Source organism: Montipora capricornis, chromosome 11 (genome assembly GCF_036669925.1).
Source record: "Montipora capricornis isolate CH-2021 chromosome 11, ASM3666992v2, whole genome shotgun sequence".
NCBI lineage: Eukaryota > Metazoa > Cnidaria > Anthozoa > Scleractinia > Acroporidae > Montipora > Montipora capricornis.
In genome coordinates, this window is record NC_090893.1 from 11,393,002 (window position 1) to 11,420,988 (window position 27,987).

At 38.4% G+C, this 27,987-nt stretch overlaps 2 protein-coding genes across 2 annotated transcripts; one reads left to right on the forward strand and one right to left on the reverse strand.

Annotated features, from left to right (window-relative positions):
- Positions 1 to 57: 57 nt before the first annotated feature.
- On the reverse strand, positions 58 to 2,370 carry LOC138023710 (cell division cycle protein 16 homolog). Its single transcript, XM_068870752.1, has one exon. The coding sequence runs from the start codon at positions 2,368 to 2,370 to the stop codon at positions 721 to 723; it is 1,650 nt and encodes a 549-aa protein (XP_068726853.1). The 3' UTR covers positions 58 to 720.
- A 258-nt stretch (positions 2,371 to 2,628) lies between these two features.
- On the forward strand, positions 2,629 to 27,987 carry LOC138024875 (dentin sialophosphoprotein-like). The gene is made up of 12 exons (XM_068872064.1): positions 2,629 to 2,874; positions 3,187 to 3,239; positions 6,762 to 6,833; positions 8,487 to 8,588; positions 9,571 to 9,708; positions 10,781 to 10,907; positions 14,933 to 14,976; positions 15,083 to 15,190; positions 16,238 to 16,372; positions 18,135 to 20,606; positions 21,775 to 21,830; positions 25,434 to 27,987. Exons 1-11 carry the CDS (start codon positions 2,811 to 2,813, stop codon positions 21,811 to 21,813), a joined length of 3,354 nt encoding a protein of 1,117 aa, XP_068728165.1. The 5' UTR covers positions 2,629 to 2,810; the 3' UTR covers positions 21,814 to 21,830; positions 25,434 to 27,987.

The window sequence follows — 27,987 nt, forward strand, 5'->3', positions numbered from 1 at the left end:
CATTGACTCCTGAACTTTACATTTCCCCCCACCTCCCCCCCATTAACGAGTAAAATCGTCTGGTGCTTATTTATTAGTTCAAGGAAGGCCATGTAGCACTTGATGATGATGATGATGATCAGACTACATGTACATGTACATGCTACTTTGGGATTTCCCTAATCAGACAGATCATAAAATTAAGTACAAGGAAGGGTTACATTTTTGCAAACGATGGCCGTGTAGCACTTATACTTCAACAGAATTAACTATATTGGAGGGTAATGTGAAGTGCCATTTTCTACCCATGTAAACCATTAAAGCATTAGTCCTACTAATGGAATTGGGCCCACTCAAGGACAGAGAAAAACTCTGACCCGGGTGGGAACACTGATCAGAGTTTTTCTCTGTCCTTTTATGGGCCCAATTCCATTAGTAGGGATAATGCACCCATGGTTTGAATGGGTATAAAATAGCACTTCATATTACCCTCCAATATAATTAATTCTGTTTATTTAATTGGCAGAGTAAAATCTAAAAGTCTCAATCCCTAAGGTTAAGGGCTAGGTTAGGGTTAGTCTAACCCTAACCCTAAGTCTCAATTGACATAAAGTTCTCTCTTTTAGCTCGCTTCTAAGGGTCGGGTTTAGTTCCTGTTTGAAGAGAAAATCATTATTCTATTCCTGATTCAACTGAGATTGAGCTAAATAATCAATGCAGCAATGCTAAATTTATATTCAATCAGTCACTTTCATCATCAGATCTCTCATCCATTTCAATGCTCATATCATTATTCTCTTTCTCCTGTGCATTGGCTTCCAGGGTTAACTGTTCAAGAGTTTCGCCAAGCATGTGAACACTAAACGTATCTTCTCGCTGTATGCCCAAAGCCTTGTGGAAGTAGTCAATAGCCTCATGATGATTCCCAAGAAGACTGTTCACAAATCCAAGGGCAGAAAAGGAGGACGCTTTATTTGGTATCAAAACAAGTGCCTGCTTATGGTACCGTATCGCTTCCTGGTACCTTCCCAGTTTGCGGCAAGCATGGCCAAGATTATTGAGAAGGGTTTCCCATGTTTCAGCCAAAACTTCTCCACGGCTCATCTCTGCTTTCTGTAGAGCTTCTTTGAAATACCTCTCAGCGAGGACGTTATCACTGTTTTGAAAAGCTATAACACCCATTTCCTGCTTCACATAGGGATCATCTGGAGAAAGAACCAAAGCCTGCTCAAGGAACCTCTCAGCCAGTTTAGCATTGTTTGTCTTGCCATATTCAAGACCAATGTAAAGAAGTGGCAAGTGACATCGAGGCATCAGTTTGGATGCCGTGAAGTAGGCTGCCATTGCTTGGTCATGTTCACCTTCTGCAGCAAATGCATGACCAAATGCAAGCCATGCTGGGCCATAGACCTGTTCCAGGGTTGTAGCTTTACTAAAGTACCTGCGTGCTTGCTCGTATTTCTCTATTACAAAGTAGTAGCACCCAACAGCATACCAGGCAACGGCTTTCTGTGGATAGTTGTCCACTAACTTGTGTCCCAGGAAAAATAACTCGTTTGTTTTCTTCAATTCAACCAGGCATGTGATGTGAATGGGTAAGGCTGCCTCATGGTACAGATCAGAGCTTAGGACTGCTGAAGTCATCTTATACGAATCACTGTAACTGCAGTTGTAAAAGTGTCGCTCAGCCATAGCAGCAACTACATCCAGATTATCATGTAGAGACTCAAGTCCGGGAGGCAGCTTGGGGTCAATAGGTTTAGAATATTTCTTTGTTTTACTATCATACAAGAATTTTACTAAATCAACCTCTTCCGGCATGCACTGTTCTGAAAAGGGAAGAGAAATCAATAGTTCTCTTTCTTCCTTCTCAGTAAGCATATGATGAGAAATAAGCAAATCAAAGGCTTCAAAGCAGTGCACGTCGCTTTTAAGAGCATCTTTGTAACAATCGGTGGCTAAACCTCTGTTGTTCATTGCCTCGTAGGCCCTTCCCTTAAGCAAGCAAACTGCACTCTCGAGTTTCTTGGTCCCCCCAACAAAACATATCTCTGCTTGAAGATCCTTGTCTCCTGACTCTTTTTGCTCCATTTCCAAGATCTCTAACGCTTCTTGCCACTGTTTAAGCTCCGCATGGCACTTTGCAGCGAGATAGCGACAAGCAAGGGTGGTTTGTATGACCCCTCGAGTCCGCAGCGCATGTGCTGCTCTGTGGAATTGACCAGTCAAGAATAGCGTTTGGGCGAACCAGTAGACATCTTGGATGTCTCCGTTGGACAAGGAAAGGGCTTTGTCTGCCCAGAACAATGCTGTTTTGTACAAATGCGTGTCTATATATTGACGGACAAGATTTCGAAGTTGAGAAATATCAACCTTCCCGCCAGAGGCCATTTTGGATTTTGTGGAAATACCGCTTGCATGCATTGTTGGCACAAAACAATCCCCACGGGAGTGGAGTTAAAGTAAAAACGCTTAATGTGACATCTCTTGCTTTGTAAGTCATGTTTTAGTCTTGGGTTTCCTCTCATAGAAGTGTAAACAGAGTCTTTGAAATATTAAGTTACTTAAATATTATTAATTAAAATTGAATTTTTTACTCAATTCTGTTAGGTTGAATATGACCGTGTCCTCTCCCCTAACAACGACTTCACTGCCGTTGTTGTGGACAAGACGTAAAATGGCCGAAGTGATATATGATATTGTCCGCTTTCATTAGTATGTTTCTATTTGTATGGGATGTGAATCCCTTAGCCAAAACGTGTGTTTTTTAAAACAGGCCTAGTGATGTGCTTTTGTTGGAATTTGGAAAGATAGAAGTAAACATTTCTGCAATGTCATCCGGAGAGAAGAAAGGCGGTAAGGGAAAAGCTCCGTCAAGACCGAGGCAATCAAAAGGTGTGAATGAGTTCTTGTGTATGTTGTCTTTTCCGCTGTTTTGCAATGCTGGTTTTTTTTCTTAGTCTTTGTCTTTTTTTCTTTCAATTTAGAGAAATTATTGCGCCTAGTTAAAATACAATTGCCTTCAAAATTTGGTCGGTTTCTTCCAGCAAAATTCAAATGTCAAGATAATTTAAGCTTAAGTAAGCTTATGTTTCCGTTGTTTATCTTCGCGAGTAAGCTGCCCTGTTTATGTGGAGGGCCTGATTTGTCCATTTAACAGTTATTTTTTATCCCATCCATTTCCATGTGTGGGGAACTTACATGTAGCCCCATTGAACGATCATCGATTTCGTGGAGAAGGAGTCAAGTTCAAGTGCAAGGTTGGGAGCAGCATCATTCTTTTCATAATTATTCATGCAATTAGATAATTGTCTTGAACGTTAAAACTTATTCTTTACGCAAAAAGTTGCTTTACAACAGTGAAGTGTACGTGTTTTCAGTTATCTTTCCTGTGGGTATTTATTGTGACTGCAAATATATAAAATAATGATATACCTGCAAAACAACAATAATAGCTGAACATTAGTTTAAGAACCGCATTCCGAGTTGGGGCTGGCGGCCCATGTTGAAATGTCAAGCCAACGGATTACAAGGGTTGTTTACCATTTACAGTGTACAAGCAGACACTCTGTTGGTACTAGGTTTGTTCAAATGGTAAGCGAAAACTCCCGAATAGGAAATTTAGTTGGGATTGGCGTGTACCATTTACAAACTCCGTTCAAGGTTACCGAGAGAGTCTGGAGGGAGGCAAAATTGTTGGGGAATGCAAATCATAAACTCGTTTTGCGTTTGGAAATTCTGTTTGGGAATTTTGGACTACCTTTCAAGAAATCCGTTTTCTCCGGAAATTTTCAGTTTGGGAAGACCAAAATAGGCTTACCATTTACATTCCAACCGAGATTTCTGGATTTTTGTGGTAAATGGTAAACAACCAAGAATTCTCAATGCATAACATCCTTCAACTGGATCTTCCCTCGTTGCCTTCTGCTGCTCACAGTCTCTTACCGTTCTTCAATAAGAGTGTGAATGACTCATCTTTTCCATCAATCTGGAAATTTTCACGTGTTAATCCCATTTTCAAGAAAGGTTCGCCAACTGATGTCAACAACTACAGACCTATATCCCTTCTCACTATACCTGGAAAGATCTTAAAATAGGTTGTTTGTGACACCTTAAACAGCCACCTGGAAACACATGGCTTGTTAAGTCCCAGGCAGTGGGGATTTTGAAAGGACTACTCTACAGAGAGCTTTTTACTCCACCTAAGAGAAACATGGAGAAGTACCCTGGATAACGGTCTTAAAGTTGGTTAACCTGCGATCAGGCGTACTTTTCCTTAGACATGGTTCGAAAAGGTAATCCTGATACAATTTCTTAACAAGTCATCTGCCCGTAGTCCAGAATCTGGACTTTACTCTGAATTTGGCCGAAAAACAATAGAGCTCTTGGAGCCTCCCTCCGATTGGTTGCAGAATTGCAAATCATACTTTTTGTAAATCGGTTAACAGCTGATGAAATTATGGCCGCCGAGAAGGATTTGAACACAAGTGATGTTTAGTCTCTGTTTACAGCAGCTGTTGCTTCGACTTCAGATTTTTTTTTTCAAAAAAAAGAGGGAAGAGAATGCATCCGAAGAATGGTTTGTGTAAAAGAAGACATTACAGTTGTACTTCCTACAGGAATTGGCAATAGTGTTATTAATACAGGCCCAAACATTCTAGGAGGAAATGCATCGTTCTTCTTCCACCAACTCGAAAACGTTTGTAGTTGTGGCAAGTCCTTTGGAATATATTCGGAAGCAACAAGTTGCGAATCCAAAAAAAACCGAATGGAACTTTAGGACTGCCACATTCGGGGAATCATCCGAGCTTGACAGAGAAATTCAACACTGTTTACAGAATCGCTGAACAATCTGAACACACTTCTAACAAAATGATAGCTGAGTAGCTGCTGCTGAAAAACTAAAATTTCTCAAAGTCCATTTTCCTCATATCTATTTTCATAGCATCTTTTATTGGCATCTCAAATATTCGAGTTAAAATAAAGTTTATTGTACTGTTAATTGCGCCTGATGATGACATGACGAATTCGGGCTTTTTTTGCCATTTGATCTCGAAATTCTTTGTTCCATGATGGTTTGAACAGAGAAACCACACCAACTGTCAAGCAGGATTTGCAGAAATAGCTTTGATTGCAGACATCAAAACCAGAGTGCTATTTTGTTTTTGTCGCGTCTTTACTTGAATCGCAGCGTGCAGGTAATTTCCGATAAAATCTGATTGGCTCACATTTATAGCATGACACATGATAACATCACTCTTGACAGGTGGGCGGCGGACGACTCGTTAAGAAATTGTATCAGGCGTACTTTTTAGCGCCCTGTCTCAAGAAAAGTATACTTGATCGCAGGTTAAAAGTTGGTGTTCTCTTCATAGATTCCAGAAAGCATTTGACACTGTGAACCGTACAATTTTACTAGAAAAGCTAAAAACCATTGGTAATTCTCAGGCAATTTGCTTTCCTGGCTTGCTGACTACATGTCAATGCGTCAACAGTTCGTTCAAATTGCAGGAAACAAGTCAGAGTCCACAATAGTCAGGTTTGGGGTACCCCAAGGGGCAATAAGGGGACCCAAGTTATCCTCAATTTTTGTTAACGATCTTGCTGAATCAATAACTAGTGGGGAACTGTATTTATTTGCTGATGGTACAACTATCTACACTATTTTGTGAGAACGTTGATGATATCATTCATACGCTACACTCTATATTGGATGAGGTTTACACCTGGTGTTTATCAAACAGACTTGTAGCCCATGATTCTAAATCAGAAGCCATGATTATCTCCAACCAGACCTTTACTGGCCCTTTGCCACACCTATGATATGGTGATAGTACCATTGAATATAAAGCTTCAAGTAAATGCCTTGGATTAACCATCGATAACAAGCTTTCATGGCAAGAACATACTAAGAATGTTTGTGACTCCTTCAGCAAGAAAGTCGCTGTCTTGAAACGGATCAAGTTCTTGCTAACGATGGTCCTGCAAACCATTTACTTTACCAAGTGTTTTGTAGGGTATTGTTGTGTGGGGCTTGTGATCTCAATCTTTGTTGGATGATATGGACTTCATTCATCTGAGAGCAACTAAAATTATCCATGGCTTACCCAGAGAAACTCACAGTTCCAATGTCAGAAGTACAGCTCTCTGGAACCCAACAATTTCGTTTTATATCAACAGACTATTTAACAATTAGACCTGTAGCCCGAAAGGGCTCTTTTAAGCACAGAGCTGTCCTGTGTTGGAACCTCCTCCCTAATTCTGTTAAAAACTCTACTACTCTAAGTTATTTTAAGAGGTTAATTAGTGAAAACAAGAACTTTCTAAAAACCATAAGTTTTGAGAAAGCTTCCTGTAGCATTTCTTTTAGGTCAGTGGACTTAAAATATTTTTAGATTGTAATACTACTATAGAGGCCAATCTCATTGTTTGACTTATGTAAGAAATTCTCATAATATCTCAGTAACTAATTAATACATTTTAGCTTAGATGTAGTTAGTGCAGGTCCACATCAGGCCCCAGTTGTTCAAACGATGGATAGCACTATCCACCGGATAAATCACTATCCACTGGATAAATCACTATCCAGTTGATAAACACTAGCAAAACCAATTGCGCTATCCAATGGATAGTGGTTTATCCGGTGGATAGCATTATCCACCTTTTGAACAACTGGGGCCAGGACTTTAGCCTTGCCTATTTTGTAACCTGCTCAAATAAACTATGTATGTATATATGTATGTGTGTATGCTCATAGAAATTTTCGTTTATTTGCATTTCAGATAGTTGGTTCAGCAGATGTAACCAGTGCAAAGGGAGATTCTGTTTGCACTGAAGCAATCAAAAAGTTGAAGGTATTATAGTTTAGCAGACACACCAGTTTTGGTAAATAGACTTACAGTCAATTTCACATATCCTCACATATCCTCACAGCCATACAACCAGCCTTGCATTATTATTTTGTTTTTAGTCAACAAATTATCAGCTGGTTAGATCTCCCAAGATCCGGCACTTGTACTTTGTTCAGCTGACCCTTGCATAAACAATTGTCTACAAGTTAAGAAGAGTGCAAGTACTTAATATCTTTGGCTGTGGGAGGGTTAATGAAGGTCGGAAGGAAGCCAGGGCCTTAGCCCTTTCACTCCTGTGGGGTTCCCCATTGACTAGTAAAATCGTCTGGCGTTTAATAGACAGAGTAAAATCTATAAGTGTCACTCTTGGGAGTGAAAGGGTTAATGGGGACATAGTTTTTGAGTAAATCTAGATGTTGTTAAAGCATACCCATGAGTTGATTCTCTTTCTTTGATCAGGAGGGCTGGTTTTGACTTCATGTTATAGAGTGGTTTTCAATTGAGTGTCGAAAGTAATTAGCGAATTGCTTTGGTTTTGCATTACTTCACTCAGGGATTAGTTCTGAGTTTTCGCGCCATTTTTTCGACCATTCAGAAGTCAAACCAAAACCAATCGTGGCTTGCGCGTGAACATACATTTTCCCGTGCTTTGTGTTAGCTACGTGTAATTACTTCGAGTTATGGTTGGTTTACTGGATTGTCTCCGTCCTTTTTGATTGGTCAAAGTAATTATTTTGGTTTTGGTTTTGGTTTTACGACACTCGATTGAAACTGACTCTAACATTGTTTAAATGGCTTCATGTTATAACAAGAGAAAAGATTCCTCGTAAAGCAATCCTCATATTCCCCATTCAAGGGAATTTCAGGTGTATTGTCTTGTAAGAAGGAGGCTGATGTTTGTTAGTATATACTAAAGCAGTGGATATAGCATTGAAGGCACAAACTGATTGGCTACTCAAACTCCAAATATCCTTTGCTATTCGCTTCCAAGCATCTCGCGCAGGATTTTTGCATCAGAAAATATTGTAATTGTTGCAGGAACAAATGTATGGAAGTCATCTGTGTTTGTGCTATGCCATCTCACTGTTTTAGTGTATACTAATTAAGTAAAACAACTATACACCAAAAGTAGAGGTGGCTAGTGGTGGATATTTACCTTTTGATTTCGTGGCTTGGTTAATGCCCACCACTAGCCACTTCAGTGAATAGTTGTTAATTATCTCAGTCTTGATTTATTTAAGAATCTAAGCAAAGCAAGCCTTTGATGAAAGTGATTTGTAAACCATACAAGGCTTTGTCCGATGTTATAGATATAAATCAGGGTTTCCACAGGGAATCTGAAAGGGTCAAGCTGGTGTTAGTAACCATTGGGTTTCAGTTTCTATGCATTATTTTCCAAAGTCTTCCTTAATTTGTGGTGTCAGTTATTCAGCTCTATCTGGTTTTTCTACCTATGGAACTTCATTCATGACCACGGCAGCCTTGTTATTGGCCTGTTATTGTTAACTGAAATCTTTTTTTAAGTAGCCTAGTAAAATCTTCAGGCAGTTTTGGGGGTGACTTATGCTTTTATTGTGAAAGTTTTAATATAGAGAGGAATATTATTATATTTGCTGAAAGGGACTAAACCTCTTTTCTCTTGGTATTTTATTGCAGATGCAAGCACTTAAATTAAACAAAGAAAGTGGTGAACACAAACAGAAGGTTCTGATGTATGTCAACTTGAAGGGCATAAGAATTGTTGATGAAAAAACTCAGGCAAGTATCATAAGCAAGTAGTAATCCCAGTCTACATCAGAATGCAATAAAATATGTGACAACTATTGCATGATGTTCCTCTCATTGATGCCTAAAACTGGCACCTTTGTTTAACACCTGCCATCCAAAAACTTATAAATAGTATAGTTGATTTTTGAGCCTAACAGCCTATAAAAACACTCGTCTGATAAAACACCACATTGCATGAGTTTTAAACCCACTAAAACACTCCTCGTTAGAATTATTTATAATTATGAAGAATAGTAATGAGGCCTGGCTTGTTTTTATTGCACGCTAATATCGTCCTCTCACATTTTGCACCTGTCCATTGTCTGAACTCCAGGGCCCGGTTGTTCGAAAACCGATTAACTTAATCCAGGGTTAGCATAAACTTTGGTTTAATTTTTTCGACTTTTAAGTGCAAGTTTCTTTTGGTTATTTTTGGTTTTCAAGATTGACTTCCTCTAATGTAAAATTTTGCCAAATATCAGCGTTTTGTGGGTGATATTTCCTTAATTAATTCTTAACATTTCAAAAATTCCTCACACAGTTGGAGTGCATTCATCTGTGACTAAGATGCAACAAAGTGCAGTTATTTTCACCATGAAGTGAAGAGGCAGGAGCTTCTGTAGCAGAGTTGGTCATTCTGAGTTTGAGGCCTCAATAATAAAAGGGAATATTAAATACCAAAAATGTAAAAATTTATTCAAATAATTCAATCTATTGGCTTTAATATGATATACAGTTTGACCCTATACAAAAAATAATGGCGCGACAATTTCATTTTTCCGCGGACACTTCATTTTCCTTTACCGAGACCTTAAACCCTATAAAACACATTACACAGTCAGACTTAGATCTGTCCTGTCGCTGTTATTATTTTGGTTTGTCATCAGTAGTAGGTGATGTTGTCAAAGGGAACTAAGCCAAATCTGATGGAACATGAATGACAATTATTTTTTGTTTCTTTTTGTCTTTGCAGAAAGTACAACATGAGCATCCTATTAACAAGATATCATTTATAACTCATGACCCAGACGACAAGAGAACATTTGGCTATGTCTGCAGCCAACCCTGTACAACCGGACACAAGCTGTATGCTATCAAATCTGAAAAACCTGTGAGTACCTGTTTTGTTATAATAACTCAATTTCCTGCTTTAATTAAATGGCTTTATCAGAAGGCCTAGAGTTTTCTTTCTTTTTTTCACACTATTGCTACCATGATGGCTTTATTAAATTTTATGCTTTAATAATAAACTGGGCAGTTAGTGCTCCGTTTGGCAATGAGGTGGGAGTCACAGCCAGGAATAGGGGAAAGGGTAGGTTAAGTAGCTCAAACATCCTGCTGTGATCCTGTCAAATGTAATTAAAGATAATATTTGAGTTGGACAGGCCAGGTAATAAGGTAATGTCCTAATGGTCCTTTCCTTGGATTTGACTGGGACCTGATAAGTTGTATGTTAGACCAGCAAGTCTGAATCGTGGTGGGCTGTATTGTTTGTGATCTAAAGGTTAACGCTTTCATTCCTAGGATCTGAATTTTAATTCTCCTTATTGACTGCCATACATAATTAATTTGTATATCAGTTGTAGGAATTTGATATATGTACACAAAAAAATATCCTGATTATAAACTTCTTTCTTTTCATCACCGGTCTGTTTGAAACTGTATTGAGCTTGTGAGGAGAAAATCTATGTCAATCACTCTTGGGAGTGAAAGGGTTAATTCTCTACTGCATAAATCCCATAATACACTCCTTTTACCACCCAAAATTTTGCATAATCATTTTTTGCCATTTCTCCTGGGACATGAAGATGTGCCATTAGAAATCGAAATAAAATGCCTTTGCAAATGTTTTGGGGATAAAAGAGGTGAATAGCAATACTCACCGTTACGTCACCTATCGTCATTTATGTGCCATCCAGAGATCTGTTGGCTGTCGAAACAAAGGTTCTTTTGTAACGCAGCTCTGTGCCTGGCAAAATTTAAATTGTTTATGAACAATGAATATCACTATTATGGGATTTGTGCTAGTAAAGAATGGCCTCACAGAGCTCCAATGGCTGGTATAAATGCCACATCTTATAGTTTACAACTTAATGTTAAGTAGCTTGCAACATCCCAGTTTTAGGATGGTATGAATTAATTATTCCATTCATTTACAATTTTTTTCACCAATGATTCTACAGGCCGCTGCTGTAACTGGCACACTATATGAACTTTTTCAAATAGTGTTTAAAATGCGAAAAGAAGCTGGATTAACTAAGAAGGTTCCAAATTCTTCTCAAGTGCAAAAATCTCCTCAGGTGTCAAATGGTGAGAGAGACTTTTACATGCGATGTTTGTTCTTAAGATTAAACCAGAAAAGAAGGGGAGTTCAGGTCAGTGGTAACTGGCCTACTCAAAGTCCAAGAAAGTATTATTATGCTGCTTTGATGCCATCTTTCAATAGTTAATATCTGTACATTTAAATAGTAGAGGGAGCAGAAAACAGTACTCTATTACTGATTCTTTTCCTTTAACTTTCTTAAATGGTTGCTCTGTTTTGAGATCAATTTTCACCTTTGACAGTAAACATAATTTTCTTTTGCAACGGGTCATACAAACCTAGTGAGGCTAATTCTTGACCAGCATTTCCTTACTTCATGTTTTCTGTGTGAAGCACATTGAAGGGGGCATATTTTTTGAGTTGATGTAGAGGAGGTTAACCCATTGACCCCTTAACCTCCCCCATTGATGAGTAAAATCATGTGGTGTTAGACAGAGTTAACAACTGCATCGCTAAATGGAGGTTGGGTGCCTGGGATATGTCCGGGAGCTTCCACCAGAGGCCAGGCAGCCCCTTGACCGAGTTGCGCTCCCTTGGCCTGCAATCCCTGCAATCCCTGCAACCCAACCGTGAGCCCCGACACCAAGCCAAAGGACCTCCAGACTAAGCAATGCTGCTGTAGATGAAGGGGCTAATGACTGGGGGAGCCAGAGCGCCAAACAACCAAACCTGAGGCACCCATACTGGCACACCTGCAGCTGCTCCACTAAGCAGAAAACATACCTATAAAGCTAAACAACCAGACACACTAGCAAGGGATGCCACAGGTGTCCTGATATAGAGCTGATATGCATCGCTGGACCACCTCCCAAGCAGCTTAATTAGTTGGTCAGGGATGCCTGTCTGAGCTGCTGAAGTTGCTGCCCCAATTTGGAAGATGTGTCCTGATAAGGTACCTGAGATACCAGCAGACGACAGCCTGGATTGAACAAAAGATGACAAGGACTGGTGAGGCAAGGGAGAACCATCCTTGTTAAAAAAATACATGTAGGCCATAACTGGGTGCACAAAGAATAAGGAATGAATAGAGGGCTGAGATTGAACACATGGAGGATGAATCACAGTCAAAGTAAATAAGGCACCCTTGGCGGAATTGATCAGTCTTAAAACACTTTATAAGCACGCAAATGCAAGAAGGTTTGTTCTGGGAGTCCACCTACGGGGGAAATTCACCTTAAACTGTCCAGCTCAGAGAAAACCAAAAAAAAAAACACAAGACAACAGGCTGCCCAAAATATGATGTGCTCTTTGTTGGCAAGATCCAGGTTCTGGAGGGTAATCTTCATGAGGTCCCCTGTGGACCTGATGAGAGCCCTGATGGCTCTTTATGCCCTTTAACACTCGCAGAGTTGGAGACAGCCTGCAAGGGGGTCTGCAAAGCCGTTATCATTGTTAGAGCAAACAGCAGATAAATTTACCTTAATAGAAGTGTGAGGGCAATCTGCAAATGAGCAGAATAACGAATCAGAGTATATTCTGAAAGTCTGAGGCTTTGCAGACTCTCTTGCAGGCTGTCTCCAACTCCGCGACCGGTGGCTCAGTTGATTGAGCACCGGGCTGCCATGCGGGAGGTTGTGAGTTTGACTCCGGCCGGACCAACACTCAGGGTCTTTAAATAACTGAGGAGAAAGTGCTGCCTTTGTAATCACATCTTCAAATGGTTAGACTTTCAAGTCTTCTCGGATAAGGACGATAAGCCGGAGGTCTCGTCTCACAAATAACTTCCATGTTCATTAGTTCCCTGTGGGACATTAAAGAACCCACACACTATTCGAGAAGAGTAGGGGATGAAGTTCCCGGTGTTGTGGCTGTCCTCTGTGTGTATATGGGTGGGTGGGTATAGCAGGTCCACATCAACTGAATAGCTGCCAAAACTTCAACCTGCTTAAACAAATAAATAACAAACAAACAACCTCAACTGGGCTGTATCCACTGAATTCGTTGCAAAAAAACACCAGGAACTAATTTTGCACACAAGTCTTAACTCTTCTTGTGGAAGTTGGCAACCCTCGTGTAAGGTAGTTAGTGATGTAACAAATTATCAAATTCTTGATTAATCGCGATTATGACCGTTTGGTTCGATTCATGAATCATTGATTCCACGTTTCGATTTTGGTTCCATTTTTTGTATATCTTTTATATCCTTTGCTATTCACCTCCAAGCAATCTGTGCAGAATTTGCCCCCAAAAATGTTGTAATCTTTGCAGGAATAAATGAGTTAAATCATCTTTTTGTGCTATATTATCTTACTGTTTTAGTCTATACTAAAACAACTATTCACCTCTGTGTTGGTCACCACAGAAGGTGAAGATCTCATTATTCCTTTGCAAACCAAGCGGAACAGCATCCTTTCTGAAGTAGAAACTTCTTGGCTGTTTGAATTATCAGCAACTTGTACAGCAACAAGTTGGGCTACCTAGAAGGGTGAGAGCTACACAGGGTAAGGGAGTCAATGGAAAAGGCGAACATTTTCTCGAGGGAGTGACGACCAATGTGCCATCATTCACCTTTAAGTTGTCAGGCAGGAGATCTGCAAGATCTGCAAAAAGGCCAGAATTGATTTTTGGTACCAGCTAGGAAGGTACAGGAGAATATCCTGGACCAACAACAGATAACAAAGATGAGGAGGATAACAAAGAAGCGATAGGTGAGTTCCCAACAGGTGATGTAAAGGCAGGAAACTGCAAACTGGGTTAGCCAATGTAGAAAAAGTTGAAACAATCAAAGGGACTGCCATACCTGCTGAAAATGAATGGCCACAAAATGCAGAAAGAGAGGAAGCCGATGACACAAGTAGAGATGGAGCAAAGAATCATTCTTCGCTTTACCTATCGCTTGGGATAAAACACTATCTAATGATTGCCCTCTGATGGCTGTAGAGGTCGTCAAAAAAGGAGTAGATGCTGCAGATTTGAGAGAAGAAGCAACCAGAGAGATAGAAACCAGTGAGGTGAGCAAAGGAGACAAATCGTCCATGGCTAAACTGTTGTTGGTCTTGCAAGGCATGGCATGGATTACGAAAAAATAACCCGCAAACACAACAGTGGCAATCCCTCAATTGTTTTTTTCGTTTTGTTTTGTGTTGTTTTTTTTTTTTCTTTTCGTTCTCAGCCAAACAGGGGAAGCAAAAGCCCAACTGTACAAGCATGGTACATTGTGGCTGGCAAAATGTCTGATGAATTCCTGTGTGGTTAAGTGACTATATGAGCATTCACCTGTGCCAAACACCGCTGACCACTGTTAGATGATTGACCGGCCCAGACCACTACCAATCTTTGTTGTTAACTTTGTTGAACTACATTTTACTGCATTAAAATCTAGTAAGTCTCAGTTCAGCGAGGTTGCTGCAAACCTGCAGCATAGGCTCCAGAAGCTCCTGCTAGCTAGGAACATGTGCGACTATTTGCTCAGGAATTCAAGGAAGTTTGCTTGTCGCTGCCTTTGTAACAGCTAACGTTATCAAAGGAGATTTATAATGAGAATAGTGTATAGGACATAAAGAATGCCAGCTATTATTTATTTTCCTCAGTGTTTTAGTCAATAGGCTATCTATCTAGTACATCTATCTATTGAATACGTAATTACTAGTAGTATATACTAAAACAGTGGATGGGGTTGAAAATGCGCGATGATTGGCTACTCAAATTCCGGATATCCTCTGCTATTCACCTCCGAGCAATAGGCCATTTCCGAGTTCATGGCTGTCTCCTCTTCAAAGCGAGTCTAAGTGCAAAGTTTTTGTGATGGTTATTAGTTCTACTTTACATATGAATGAAAACTAATTTTCATAAGAAAAACTTTGCACTTAAACTTGTTTCAAAGAGGAGGCAGACGTTAACTCGGAAATGGGCTATTCACACGGAATTTGCGCCAGAAAACATTGTAATCTTTGCAAGAATAAATGAGTTAAAATCATATTTACTGAGCCGCAAAGTGGCAAGGTAAATATCCACCACTATGCTAATATGCCTGCTTACATATTTTGAAGTTACTTTTTGTTTCTTTTTTCAGGTCCAAATGTCAATAGTTTGCAAAATTCTGATGGTATTTATGAGGTATGCTTTCTATGTTCTCCTTGTCCAAGGAACAATGAATTTTAGTTTACTTTTCTGCAATAATTTTAATAAATAAATAAATTAATTAATTAGTTAATTGCCATAGGTTCCATACAAAGATGGAAATAACAAGGAAGCTCAACCTAGTGGTCATTCAGATAATGTGTATGCAGAACCACTTCCACCATCAGAAAAAAACGAGCCACACTATAAGGTAAGTGGATTTTTTCACATTTCTTTAGATTTCTTATCCCTCCCTCTGCTGGAAATTGACTTAAATTTTAGTGAAGACTTAATGTTTTGCTGGACTCTATTATTAGAATTATTATAGGCAGGGAATTCTAATAATATTTCCTTTATCACCCTTGGTGTTTGGCCCTCAATGAGCAATGATGGATTGAAAGGTCACCATTAATCACTTAAGTCCAAAGAGAATAATAATAATAATAATAATAATAATAATAACAAAAACTTTAAATCAACTATCAAAACAATTAGTAAATATTTACAATTTTAAACTATATATTGAAATTATTTACAAATTTTAAAAACTAAATTATATGTTCACGATAGAAAACTATTTACGATATGTGAATAATTTAAAAATAATAATAATAATAATAACAATTATTATTATTATTATTAACAACGTCATTAATTGGCTCAGAACTGTCATCTCATTTGAACTCTTAAGATCAGTACATGCGTGCGTAAGAGGGTCCCGAGTACCTTTCCGGAATATAGGAGACTCTCTTGACGATTGCCGGATTAATGTCGCCACCGCCGGCATTTAAATTTTTAATTTAATTTGAGTTTTATCATTATCATTATTATTATTACTTATTTTTACCAGATACATGTAAGATTCAAGTTTGTATGAAAGAGTGCTCAATAAAGTTTGTTATTATTATTATTATTATTATTATTATTATTTTCTTTTTTTGAAGTTTTAAAACAGAGAAATACTTAATTGCTTGTAAATTTATAGTTCTTACCTTTTGGAGATATTTTAATGTTTGTAAATATTTTTATCATGGAAATAAAGTGATTATTGATTTTTATTATTATTATTATTATTATTATTATTATTATTATTATTATCATCACGATGTATACATTTAGCCTTTTTATTGGTATCTCATATCCGGACCATGTCTTACTAGTTGTTTTTAACCCAATAACCTCCATAGTCTGCTATGGGGTGTTTCTTACAATATTGGAGTTTCCAGGATGTTTTAATCTTTTATTTTTATCCCATTAGGTTCCAAATAGTGATAATCCTCCTCTTTATGCTGTGCCATCATCAAAAAGACCGAATAATGGAGGAGATGAAGAGAAAAATAATGATACGTTCAAGTCATCACCACTTTCAAGTCGATTACAATCCTTTGACAAGGTAATGCTGACAATTATCTCTGTTCCTCTTCTCTTTTCTCGTACAGGTTGGGGAAAAAAATTGTGAATTAAATTACTGTCCTTGCTTGGTATTTTGGGGGATTTTTCAACCTTCTCGTGCTCCTTTTGGCTTCAGGCCCCACCATATAAGTCACTATCCATTGGATAGCGCAATATTATTGGTTTCATTGTTACTTACCATATCCACTGGATAGTGATTTATTCGGCAGATAGCACTATCCATTGTTTGAACAAATGGCGCCAGGAGTGTTTTAGCAAATGTGCATGCTAAGTCTAGAAGTGCATCGTCTTTCCTTTTTGTCAAGAACTACCATGTCAAGCCTGTTATGGTCGATTCTATGATGACTTACCGGTAACTATTAGAGGGTAATGTGAAGTGCTAGTTTTCTACCCATATAAACCATGTGAGCGTTAGTCCAACCAATGGAAATGGGCCCACAGAAGGACAAGCAAAAACTCTGACCACGGTGGGAATTGAATCCACGACCTTCGGGTTAGATAACTGCTGCTCTACCGAATGAGCAGGTCGTGGAAATTTAAGATGTGAATGTCACGGCAATGAATATGTACAAGTACAAGGAAGGGTTATGTTTTTGCAAACGTTGGTTGTGTGGCACTTATATCTCAACAGACTTAACTATTAGAGGGTAATGTGAAGTGCAGAGTTTTTCTCTGTCCTTGTGTGGGCCCATTTCCATTAGTAGGGCTAATGCTCACATAGTTTATATGGGTAGAAAACTAGCAATTCACATTACCCTCTAATAGTTAAGTCTGTTGAAGTATAAGACAGTTAGTACTACACGGCCATCGTTTGCAAAAACATAACCCTTCCTTGTACTTGATTCTATGATCTGTCTGATAAGGGAAATCCCAAAGTAGCATACATGTACATGTAGTCTGATCATCATCATCATCACCATCATTATCATTATCATTAGCGAATGGTTATGTTGCAGGTCTCTTTGTTCCTTAAGTTAAATTACAACCAAACTAAGTCATTTTGTTTCAACCTAGGTCAAGTTGTTTCAACCAAGGTCAGTTTGGGGCAGGTACAAAACAGAGGTCACAGGTCATTGTTTTACCAATACAGAAACAACCCAAACCATTTACAAATGTTAACATTAGGTCTAAAGGCCTAATTAGGCTTAAGGTTAGCTTTAATGAGTGTTTAAGATACCACGTCAGTGCTCGACGTTGCGACTACTGAGGTCGCCAATGCAACTGGATCTTATTCACTGGTGACTAACTTTTCACCAGCCTGGCTGCTAAGATATTTATATTATATTTGATTATATGGTTGTTTAATGTCAAGGCCACTTGACTTGCTCTGATATTTGATTCGGCCTCTCTTGCATTTTACCTTTTCTTGAAATTTATAAGGCCCGAAAGGCCAAAATTTTTTGGCAACTAAAATACTTGAGCTGGCGACCAAATCTGAAAACTTAAGGGCCAACTGGCCCCTAGGCTTTTTCCTGAAAGTCAGCACTACCGGGTATATCTGTATTGGTAAAACAATGACCTTTGACTTGTGTTTTGTACCTTCCCCAAATTGACCTAGGTTGAAACAAGTCGACTAAGGTTGAAACAAGTTGACCAAGGTTGAAACAAATGACTAAGTCTGGTTGCAAATTAACCTAAGGAACAAAATGACCTGCAACAGATATTTTCCACACATCAGTTATGTAATTTCAACTGAAATTTATATTATTGAAGACTTAATTTCAGTTTGCTGTTATATTCAGGAACCTGATCAAGTGTCACAGATATCAGTACCTGATTGCCCTTTCCCCACTCATGACAACAGTTCAGATAAGGCATTTTTTAGCCCTTCAGTCTTTGAAGCTGTACCAAGTGAATCAGGAATAGGAGACACAGTGTCCATAGCATCTTCTGCCGACATTTCTGTGCTAAGAAGTGATTCAGTCTCATCTGGGTCATCAGGCACTCGCAGCCAGAATTCCAGAAGTAATTCTTTCATCCATCAAACAGCTGAGGGAATCCAACCAGGGAATGCTTCTACATTCGATGATGCAGGCAAAATAGGAACAACAGCTGCAGGGTCAGATCATGATCAACCTGCAGACAATCAAAGCCAGGAAAATTTTTCAGTTGGATTTCCTTCTTTGGGGCATATGGAAGAGACATGGCAGGAAGCAAATGCGGAGGATTCCAAAGTTCAGGTGGTAGATACTAGCACTAGCAATACTGAATTATTTACAAGGACCTCTGATCCCTTTGCATCCACAAACAATGATGAAGAAACCCTGACAGTTTCTGGAGAAGGGTTTTTCACAGAATCGTTTGCAAAATTTGATTCTGCATTTGGTGACAGCACTGGAGGAAGTCAAGTAAAAGATGATTTTTCATCAAGTGATCCCTTTGCTCCTTCAGGTGAAGGAGACATCAAAAATGCAGAGACCAGTTTCAAAGCAGCTTTTTCTTCAGAGAAATTTGCTCCATCCCAGCTCAACACTGATACCACTTTAGATGACAGTCCAAGAGAAATGGGCGAAGGAGAGGTTGAGCAGGTAGCTATCCATGTTGAAAACTCATTTGGGAGTGTTTCATGGGATAATAATTCATTTACAGAGAAAGAAAATGAACCTTGGCCAAGTTCAGCCGAAAAATCAGATGAAGACAAAGGTTTGTCCAATGAAACCTGTAGTGAAGGTCTTGCAATTGGAACTACAGAAAGCGAATCACAGCCCATTGAAACACAAGTAACTGCCACTTCTAAAATTCAACAGTTTTCTTGGGCAGAGAGTTTTACTTCAGATGACACTGCTGTTACAGCCAAAGCTGACCCAAATAAATCAGCATTATTTTCATGGGATGATGCTTTTGGCACAGTTCCTGAAGAAAGTAAAAGCTCTTCAGGCCAGCCCTTTAATGCTTTCGCCTGGGATGATGCCTTTGGTGAAAAAAGTGCAGATGCTAGTGGTTCTCCATTTGATTCATCAGCATTTGGAGATGCCTTTGAATCTTCAGAAAAAGTAGAGTCTTCAAATGACAAAAATGTCATGTCAATTTCTGATGCACAGCTTCCTGTTGCTGATTCAGATCTCATGACTCCGCTCCCTTCACAAGCTGCAGGAAGTAGTGCCAATGATGAAGATGCCGAAAAGGAACTTACCTCTGCATCTATAGATCCATTTGACGAGTTTGATATTAGCCCTCTGCCACCAGAAGCAAACCCCAAAATAGTTACATCAGAGGAGACTTCCGGCACTTACAAATCTGACATCATTAATGCTTTTGGGGAAGTTCCCACTTTAAAGGAAAATTTATCATTCGAACAAAATCCAAAAGACAATGCTGACGTAAAAGAAACTGAGGAAAGCAATGAGGAAAGCAATGAGGAAAGCACTAAGGATGCTGAAGAAGAAGAGTTGAAAGAAGGACAGCCACATGGGCTCCAGATTAAAGAATCAGGATTATCATTATCAGAAAGGCCCATCTCTCCAACTGCACCACCCCCACTTCCACCACGCCCAGTAGTTTCTGCCCCACCCCTTCCCATGCGACCGTCAGGTTCAAGCTCAACAGGTTCACCTGTAAAGACTCCCATAAGCTCACAATTGTCTGTAGAATCCCCACCTTCAAACTCTTCTCAGCAAGGAAAGAAAGGCAGTGCTAAGAAAGCTCCCCCTCCACCACCACCAAGAGTGGATTTAAATGAAAAATCAGCAGTTGTTTATTCAAACCAGAAAGAGAATTTTCCAGATCCTTTTTCCTCTGATTTTTTTGAAAATAATGTTCTTGGAAACAACAATGGTGAGGCAAATTCTGAGTGGACAACATCATGGCCTAATTTACCAGAAGTTCCCCCGAAAAAGAAGAGTTACGACCAGCCAGATCCTTTCAGTGACAGTTTCTTTACAAACTTTGATTTCAATCAGACATCTGCTGGTAGTAACGAATTAAAGGACAATTCAGATCCCTTCACAACTTCAAATTCAAGCTCTGAACCCTTTCCAGCAGTATTTGGTGGGGATGATTTGTTTGCAGCGTTCACTCCAGCCAAGGTAGATGTGCCATTTGGTGAGGGAGGTCCATTTCAAAATGACCTGTCAGATTCCTTCTCAGCATTTCCCTCTGGTGACCCATTTGGTGATGTAAGTGACCCATTTGCAGACAAAGGTCTTTTTACTGACGATCCCTTTGGTGATAGCCCAACTAAACCAGGGACTGGTGTATCTTTGACTTTAAATGAGGTTTGTAGTTCTCTTTGAAATTCCTTGTAAATAATTCAATACCACCTTAGTTGAATGTAAATCGCTGTCATTATTTTGAACATTTTGATGAAAGGAATGGAAAGGAAAGGAAAGGAACTTTATTTAAGTGTCTAGTCGTTCTAGCGCTGGAGCGCTAATTGGGGACACTGTAAACTGAAATTAACAATGAAAGTAAATCAAGTCAAATGTTGGTTTTTGAGGAGAGGGGAAACCGGAGTACCCGGAGAAAACCTCTTGGTGCAGAGTAGACAACCAACAAACTCAACCCACATGTGACGCCGTGTCCGGGAATGGAACCCAGGCCACATTGGTGGGAGGCGAGTGCTCTCACCACTGCGCCATCCCTGCACCCCCCAAAAGAGTATGAAGGACTGTCTTACACTTTAACTATTAATCAGGATTGGAGCCAAAATGCAGTTAAAATACTTTCTAATAGACAGCACCTACTACGTACAGTAGCGTATTGTGGTCTTTGCAAAACTATTTTTGAGACCATTCAAGGTATTTTGTGACAAGTTTTCCAGAGAGATCAACAACAGAAAAACAAAGTGTCCTGTAACAAAACAGGAGCACTTAACTTGTTACAGACTCTGTTTCTTAGTTACCTAATGGTCAGTAAAGCCCATTAAATAAATCAATTGAAGGAGCACATGTCATAGTGATAAGAGTGCTTGCTGTCTCCCAGCTTTTATGGGGCTGCTGTTGTGATAGCAAAATAGTCACCATAATATCAGAAGCTCACAAATAGTACAGAGTAGTGTGATAATTCTTTGTTTCTTTTAACTACCCCTTGTTCAAGGACTTGCTTATTGCTAGTGAAGATTCTTGTATACTTGACACATTATACACAACCTTAAGGCATTTGTGTAGCAGAAGATCATGTCATTGTGTTTTGGCAATAAGTGCATAAACCCCAGAATGCAGCTGTTAGTTGAGGAATACATTTACTGCAAACATTAACAGTCCCTTCCAAGCAGTAGTCACATATAGTTGTAGTCTATCTATTGTTACTCCACGACTTGTTGTCGTGTGGGTTGAGGTTGTTGGTTCGGTTTTCTGGTTTTCTCCCTTACAAAACTCTATTCCACAAATATGGAGTAATGATTAAGAGATTGCCTGATCTATGTGTATTATGTCCATTTTACAGAGTTTAAGTGCATCTGACGAAGCTGACTCTTTTGCTTAAGGGAATTCTCATTAAAGGTACAGTGTATGCTGAAGTTTGTGGCAGGTGTGACCTAAGAATGAAAAAATCAAAATTAATGTCTGGTTTGCTGAACAACTGAAGCAATTCAATAGTATGAAGCAGCAAAGATCATTGTGAGGATGAAATGCATTGTAAAGTATGGGTAAGGGCAGCACAAGGAGAGAGAGAAAATATGACGCTGCATCTTGCCAAGTTTTCAGCTTGCCTAAAAAAACATTCTTTAAAGGTTTTTTGGCTTGTCTCCACAAGCTGAGACTTTTCTAATGGCATGCAGGTTCAATTTAGAACTATTTACTCAACCCTATAGTTGAGGAAGAAGGCTCAGAGTAGGGGATTACATAAAAGAAAACAATAAGTTATTGAAAGTTGTCACAGTGCACATACTGGAACTTTCTAGACACTATGGAATTCTGAGTCCAAGACATTCCACTGGGTGATGCAGTAATTATTGTGATGAATTGTTCCAAAAATACTTGTGTATTAAGTTTCCAGAATGTTATGGAATTCTTCTCAGTCATATATAAGGACTTAACCATGCAGTTACCAGTTTAAGTTGTTTTGTCGGCCAGGACCGACCGTTTGGAGAAGCTATTGTAATCCTCACAAGAAGCTCATTCAAGACTTTGCACTGGTGACATAAACTATTACTGTGAGAGGTCACTGATAGTGAAAGATTTGATAGGTATAGAAAAAGGTTATTTGAAGAGTACAGTCCCTTCATAAAGTGCCACTATGTTGCTTAAAAACTTCATTGGCAAAATTTTAAGCTTTGATTTTTATCCAAAGTTGTGGATTTCACGGTCCACCATTACTCACATTCCAAACTGACCGATTGGACCTCAGAGGGTTGGATCTCGGGAAATGACGTCATTTACTCACTGGCTTAAAATATCAGCGTGTAAACACAGGTTATTATATAATTAGTATAAACGCACAGGTGATTATGCAAAATCGCGCGCTCTCATTGGCTCGCTATCTCGGATTATCAGCCGATAATCACCTCGGCGAACAAAATGGCTGCCAGTAGTTGTTTTGCCACTGTAAGTGAAGATAATTTCGCGTTGAAATGTTTTTTTTTTCTCTTTTTTATATTCACATCGACTTTGACTTTGACTTCGTCTCGGTGAATATTCATCGATAATCACTTCGCCTTCAGCGAATAATTGTTAATTATGCAAAACACAAGTTTAAAAGTCTGAAAGCCCGAAACTCCCATGCTGCATATTAATTCATTCATATACACACACCTTGCACTCTTAAACTATTGAGTCTTTGACATCATTTTCTCCTCGATCCAGCTCTCACAGTATTTTAAAGTTTGTAATGGTGGACCATTAAATAGGAAAATTCCAGTTAAAAAAAACTGGTGTCTTTTTTTATTTTTTTTTATTTATTTTTTTTTTGCCACAGAAAGAAGAAATTAAAATACAAATATGAACAATCAAAAAAGAGAAGATGGAAAGAAAAATTATTGAATTACATTGGTGGCGAGGAGGCCTAAAAGAAACTACTAAGCTTATGTAAATTAGGCCTCCCCAAGTAAAAGCATCTATCTATTGTTGACATGCAAGTTGGCAACGGAGAATACAATTGTTACAAACATTTAGTTATTTAACGTGTTGAAATATAAAGTAATGAACGGAAATTAAAAACAGTTTGAACTTACAAGTTGGTAATGAAGCATACAATTACAAACACTTAGTCATTTAATTAAGGTGTTGAAATATGTAAACAGTTGTGAAAGTAAAATTACAGGGTGAAAACAATTTGACACAGGAAGAACAAAATACTTAATTTTCAGAATAGTTGTTAAAAAAGAATGACTTAAGTGCTTTCTTGAAGGAAGCTGTTGAGGAAGAATTCATTATATCAATGTCAAGAGAATTGTAAAATTTAGGTCCCTGATAGAAAACAGAAAATTGTTTAATGTTAGTCCGACAGAAAGGCAGACGAAATGCATGAGAGTTTCTCAAATAATATGTGTGAATTTGACTGTTTAGAGTGAATTTGCTAGCTAACTTGGGAGGAAGAGTTCGAATTTGATAGGAGAACATGAATTGACCAAATTGTAACAGGTTAAGATCATGGAATTTTAGGATTCCAAGTTTCTTAAATATAGGGTCAGAATGAGCATTAAAATGAGATTTATCTATGATTCTCACCACTCTTTTCTGCAATTTTACCAGACGAACAAGGTTAGTTTTATAGGTGGACTCCCAAACTATATTACTGTAAAAGAAGTAAGGATAAACAAGTGAAAAGTACAATACACGTAAAGAGTATGAAGATAAATAAAAACTTGATTTCTGTATCATTCCAATTGATTTCGACACTTTGTTAGCCACATGAGAGATCTCAGACTTCCAGGTTACATTTTCATCGATGATCACACCCAAGAAAACTGTTTCTTTAACTTGATCAATTGGTTGTTTATTTATCAAAATTTGAAAATTATAACTTCTACGTTTTTGGTTTGGTTTGAACACTATGAACTTGGTCTTTTTAAGATTCAGTGAAAGCTTATTAACCCTAAACCATAGTGACAACTTATTTTACTCGATATTCAGCTGATTAACCAAATAGTCAGGATCTTTACCAGACAGAAAAACGTTGGTATCGTCCGGGAATAAAATCAGTTGTAGTGGGTAGATGCATTGACTATATCATTAATGTAAAGAAGAAAAAATAAAGGCCCTAGAATAGAGCCCTGAGGGACCCCACAGGATATATTAAAGCGAGAAGAAACATGACCGTTGAAATCTACAAATTGTAATCTGTTAGAAAAATAGCTTTTTACCCATTTTAAGGCCAGTCCACGTATACCATAGTGTTCAAGTTTGTCAAATAAAATATTATGATTAACTGTATCGAATGCTTTTGAGAGATCAAGGAAAATACCAACAGCTATATCACCACAATCTAAAGCAGAGGAAATCTTATCATACAAATCAATCAAAGCAAGTGTAGGGGAGTGATTTTTCCTAAAGCCATATTGCTCATCACAAAGGACATTTAAATTAGTTAGATAATTCTCTCAAGAAATTTGGAAAAACTAGGTAGAACTGAAACAGGTCTATAGTTAGTGAACAACGACTGGTCATCAGCTTTGAATAAAGGTATTACCCGTGCTATCTTCATTTGATCCAGTACAATGCCATGAGCAATTGACAAGTTAATAATGTGAGCCAAAGGTTCAGAGATTAACTGGATAGATTCCTTTATGAGGGACATTGGAATGTTATCATAACCCGCAGCTTTGTTGGATGCAAAACTTGGGTCACTTAGTGCTTAGTTAAGATAGTTTTGAAATCCAAAGGAAAATAAAAATTGATGTTTTGGTCATAGTGGCACTTTAAAGTAACGTTCACACTGTACCTTTTTGTGTCATCATTAACTAAATTAGTTGGAGTTTGTGGGAATGTTTTGAGTTTTTCTGTAGGTTGGTTTATTCCACAACTGTGACATTCACTCAAGGACTCTTGCTAAAGTTATTGTAACATACGTTCAAAATTGAAGCAGCACCCAGTTCAAGCTTTTCACTATTATTTAGACTTTTGTGTATTCAAAGAAATGATTCGGGATTCTTATTATTTTTTCAGTAACATGTGTCCACATGGTTTCTAGAGATATTATGGTCCGAAGGTCGCATTTACAAGAAGACAACTTCAAAAAGAGATTGAGCTGCCAGTTCCTGAGAGAAAAAATTCAATAGATGTTACTTCACTTTCTTGAAAAACCAATCACAGAAGTTGCTGGAAAGAATTACATTCTGCAGCCAGTCCATTCCATGTCTTCAGATGTCTTGTTGGGAAATATTTGAAACATGAAGCTATTTTGTAACATCTTTCAGTGGTTCAAAGAACTGGCAGATCACAAGTTCTGTTAGTGAAGTCAAGGGTCCAACTCCAAAATCCTGTGGGATGTTATGAAGGAGATCATGATGAGCTGTGAACTTAAATTCTTCCTAATAGATAAAACAAATTGTCAGCCTGCCCTCCTCCCCCCCCCCCCCCCCCCCCATTGTTGTAAATACTACTAGGAAGTTCACAATTTCGACTTCACAGAAAACATTAGACTTCTGTTAAAATCGGGCACAAATACCTAGACTATGGTTGGTGCTGCTGTTTTAAATATTTACGGCTAGCGAATGTACCAGAATGTTTGTACTGTAGGTGAAAAGTACATTCCATTTAACAAACCCAGCAAAAATTGACCCAAGTACCCCCCTTCCCCCCCCCCCCCACCCCCGGGTTTCAAACCAACCAAAAGGAAAATGATTAAACGAAGCTGTTCAATATAGACTGAGGGTAGGTGGGTGATCGTATGCTTTTGATGTACACTCGAGGCTGAAGATTATACAAAACTTTAGTAAGAAAGCAGACTTCACAACAGGTTTCTTACTTGGAAGTAAAAGAAAGAAAACAGACTAACAAAGATCAATATGCAATAATTGGTCACTGATGACAAAACTTGTAACATTTTTTTTTTTTTTAGAACTTTCAGTGTTTATTTATTTCTTTATTTCTGTAACATTTAACCCATTGACCCCTGGGAATGAGACTTAATAGATTTTACTCTGACTAACACATAGATTTTACTACGTCCAATAGCAGACGATTTTTCTTGTTGGGGGGGGTGGGTGGGGGGGGGGGTTCAGGAGTCAATGGGTTAACAACCTCAACATCCACTCATGTGTTAATGTCCCTATTAATTAACAGTAATATTATAAAACGAGCTCTCTATCTTATTTTTGTATTAGTATTATTATTAAGTTTTGGTAGCCAGGATTGACTTCTAACCACTCATGACTATCAGCTACTCTCATGGAAAACCAAGTACACCATGACCCTTGGAAACTGTTTACGTTAATTTTGATATTGTAGTGAAATAATAATTATTTTACCAAGCTCCAGCTGTAAAACGATATTACATAAGAGAATGGTTAGGGTGGAATTAAGATTGTAGCACATGCTTCCTTCAAAAGGTATTTGCTGTATACTTTGTTAAACCATTCCAGACCTGAGTGACTTCTCTTTCAACTGTGCATTGATGTGTGTCAGTCGCCATGTCGCATTAAGGCACATCGTAGCAATATGCAAGCACTACCTATAGCTTTTATTGCCAAGCTGGTATATGTGCTGACTATATAAGTCTATGTACAACAATGTATCACATGAATCTTGTTTAACATGTGCTTATTTCGTAAGTAGTCAAAGAAAACTCTTAAATATTAATTAAAGGAAACATTAGGTCTTGCAAGACAAGAGCTCTGCTAGCAGGAATAGTTTGTCCTAGTCAGTAAAGTTGTAGAGCTTAATTATATTAATACTATCCATCCTTGATGGAGAGGTTTTAACAATTTTGTTTATAAAGTGAGGGAGGACAGAGGCATGTTAAGGAGGGCTTACAGTACCTATTCCTACCCATGTTCTTCTTCCAAGGTCTTAACTCTTCCCTTAATGCTCAAAAAATTACAAGGAATGTTGTCTACATGATTGAAAGTGGCCATTTACAAGGCTTTTTTTTTGCTTTCTTAAGTTTTCATTTTTGCGGAAAGGTTGCTGGTCTCACGGGTTCAGAGTTGCAAATTATCTGTTTGTTTTTACTTATGGTACACTAAACATCATGGCTTGGTGAAAAACTACTGCGGCTCCAAGAAGTGAACAAATCTAAGCTCAGACAAACTTTTTTTCGAACCCATAATCATCTTACAGTGCCACACATGGGCACCGTTTAAGCCAGGATTTTTTCAGTCATTTCCCATCCGGTATATGAAAGACGAGGCGAACCTTGGCTTTTGAAATCCACTTTATAAAATTTGTCAATGATTCACAGCTAACAGAAATGCAGAATTTAGTTCAGGTGTGTATCCTTGTAAAAAGAAATACTTTTATAGATATTGAATGCTCTGATTAGTACTCCGTATGTAAATTGCAGAATGACCATTCTGTAATTTAACCCATGCAGAGCACTGTGTTGCATTCGTTTCACAAGCAATGAATTAATTAACATAATTTGCAGGGGATCAGCATTAGATTTATAGACTCATATAGAGCTCATTGTTTTAAGTACCCTTCAAGAACTTGTTAACAAATCCTGAGCTTCCAACCCCAAAAAACCCTCTTCATTAAAATTGTTTATAGAAAGAACAGC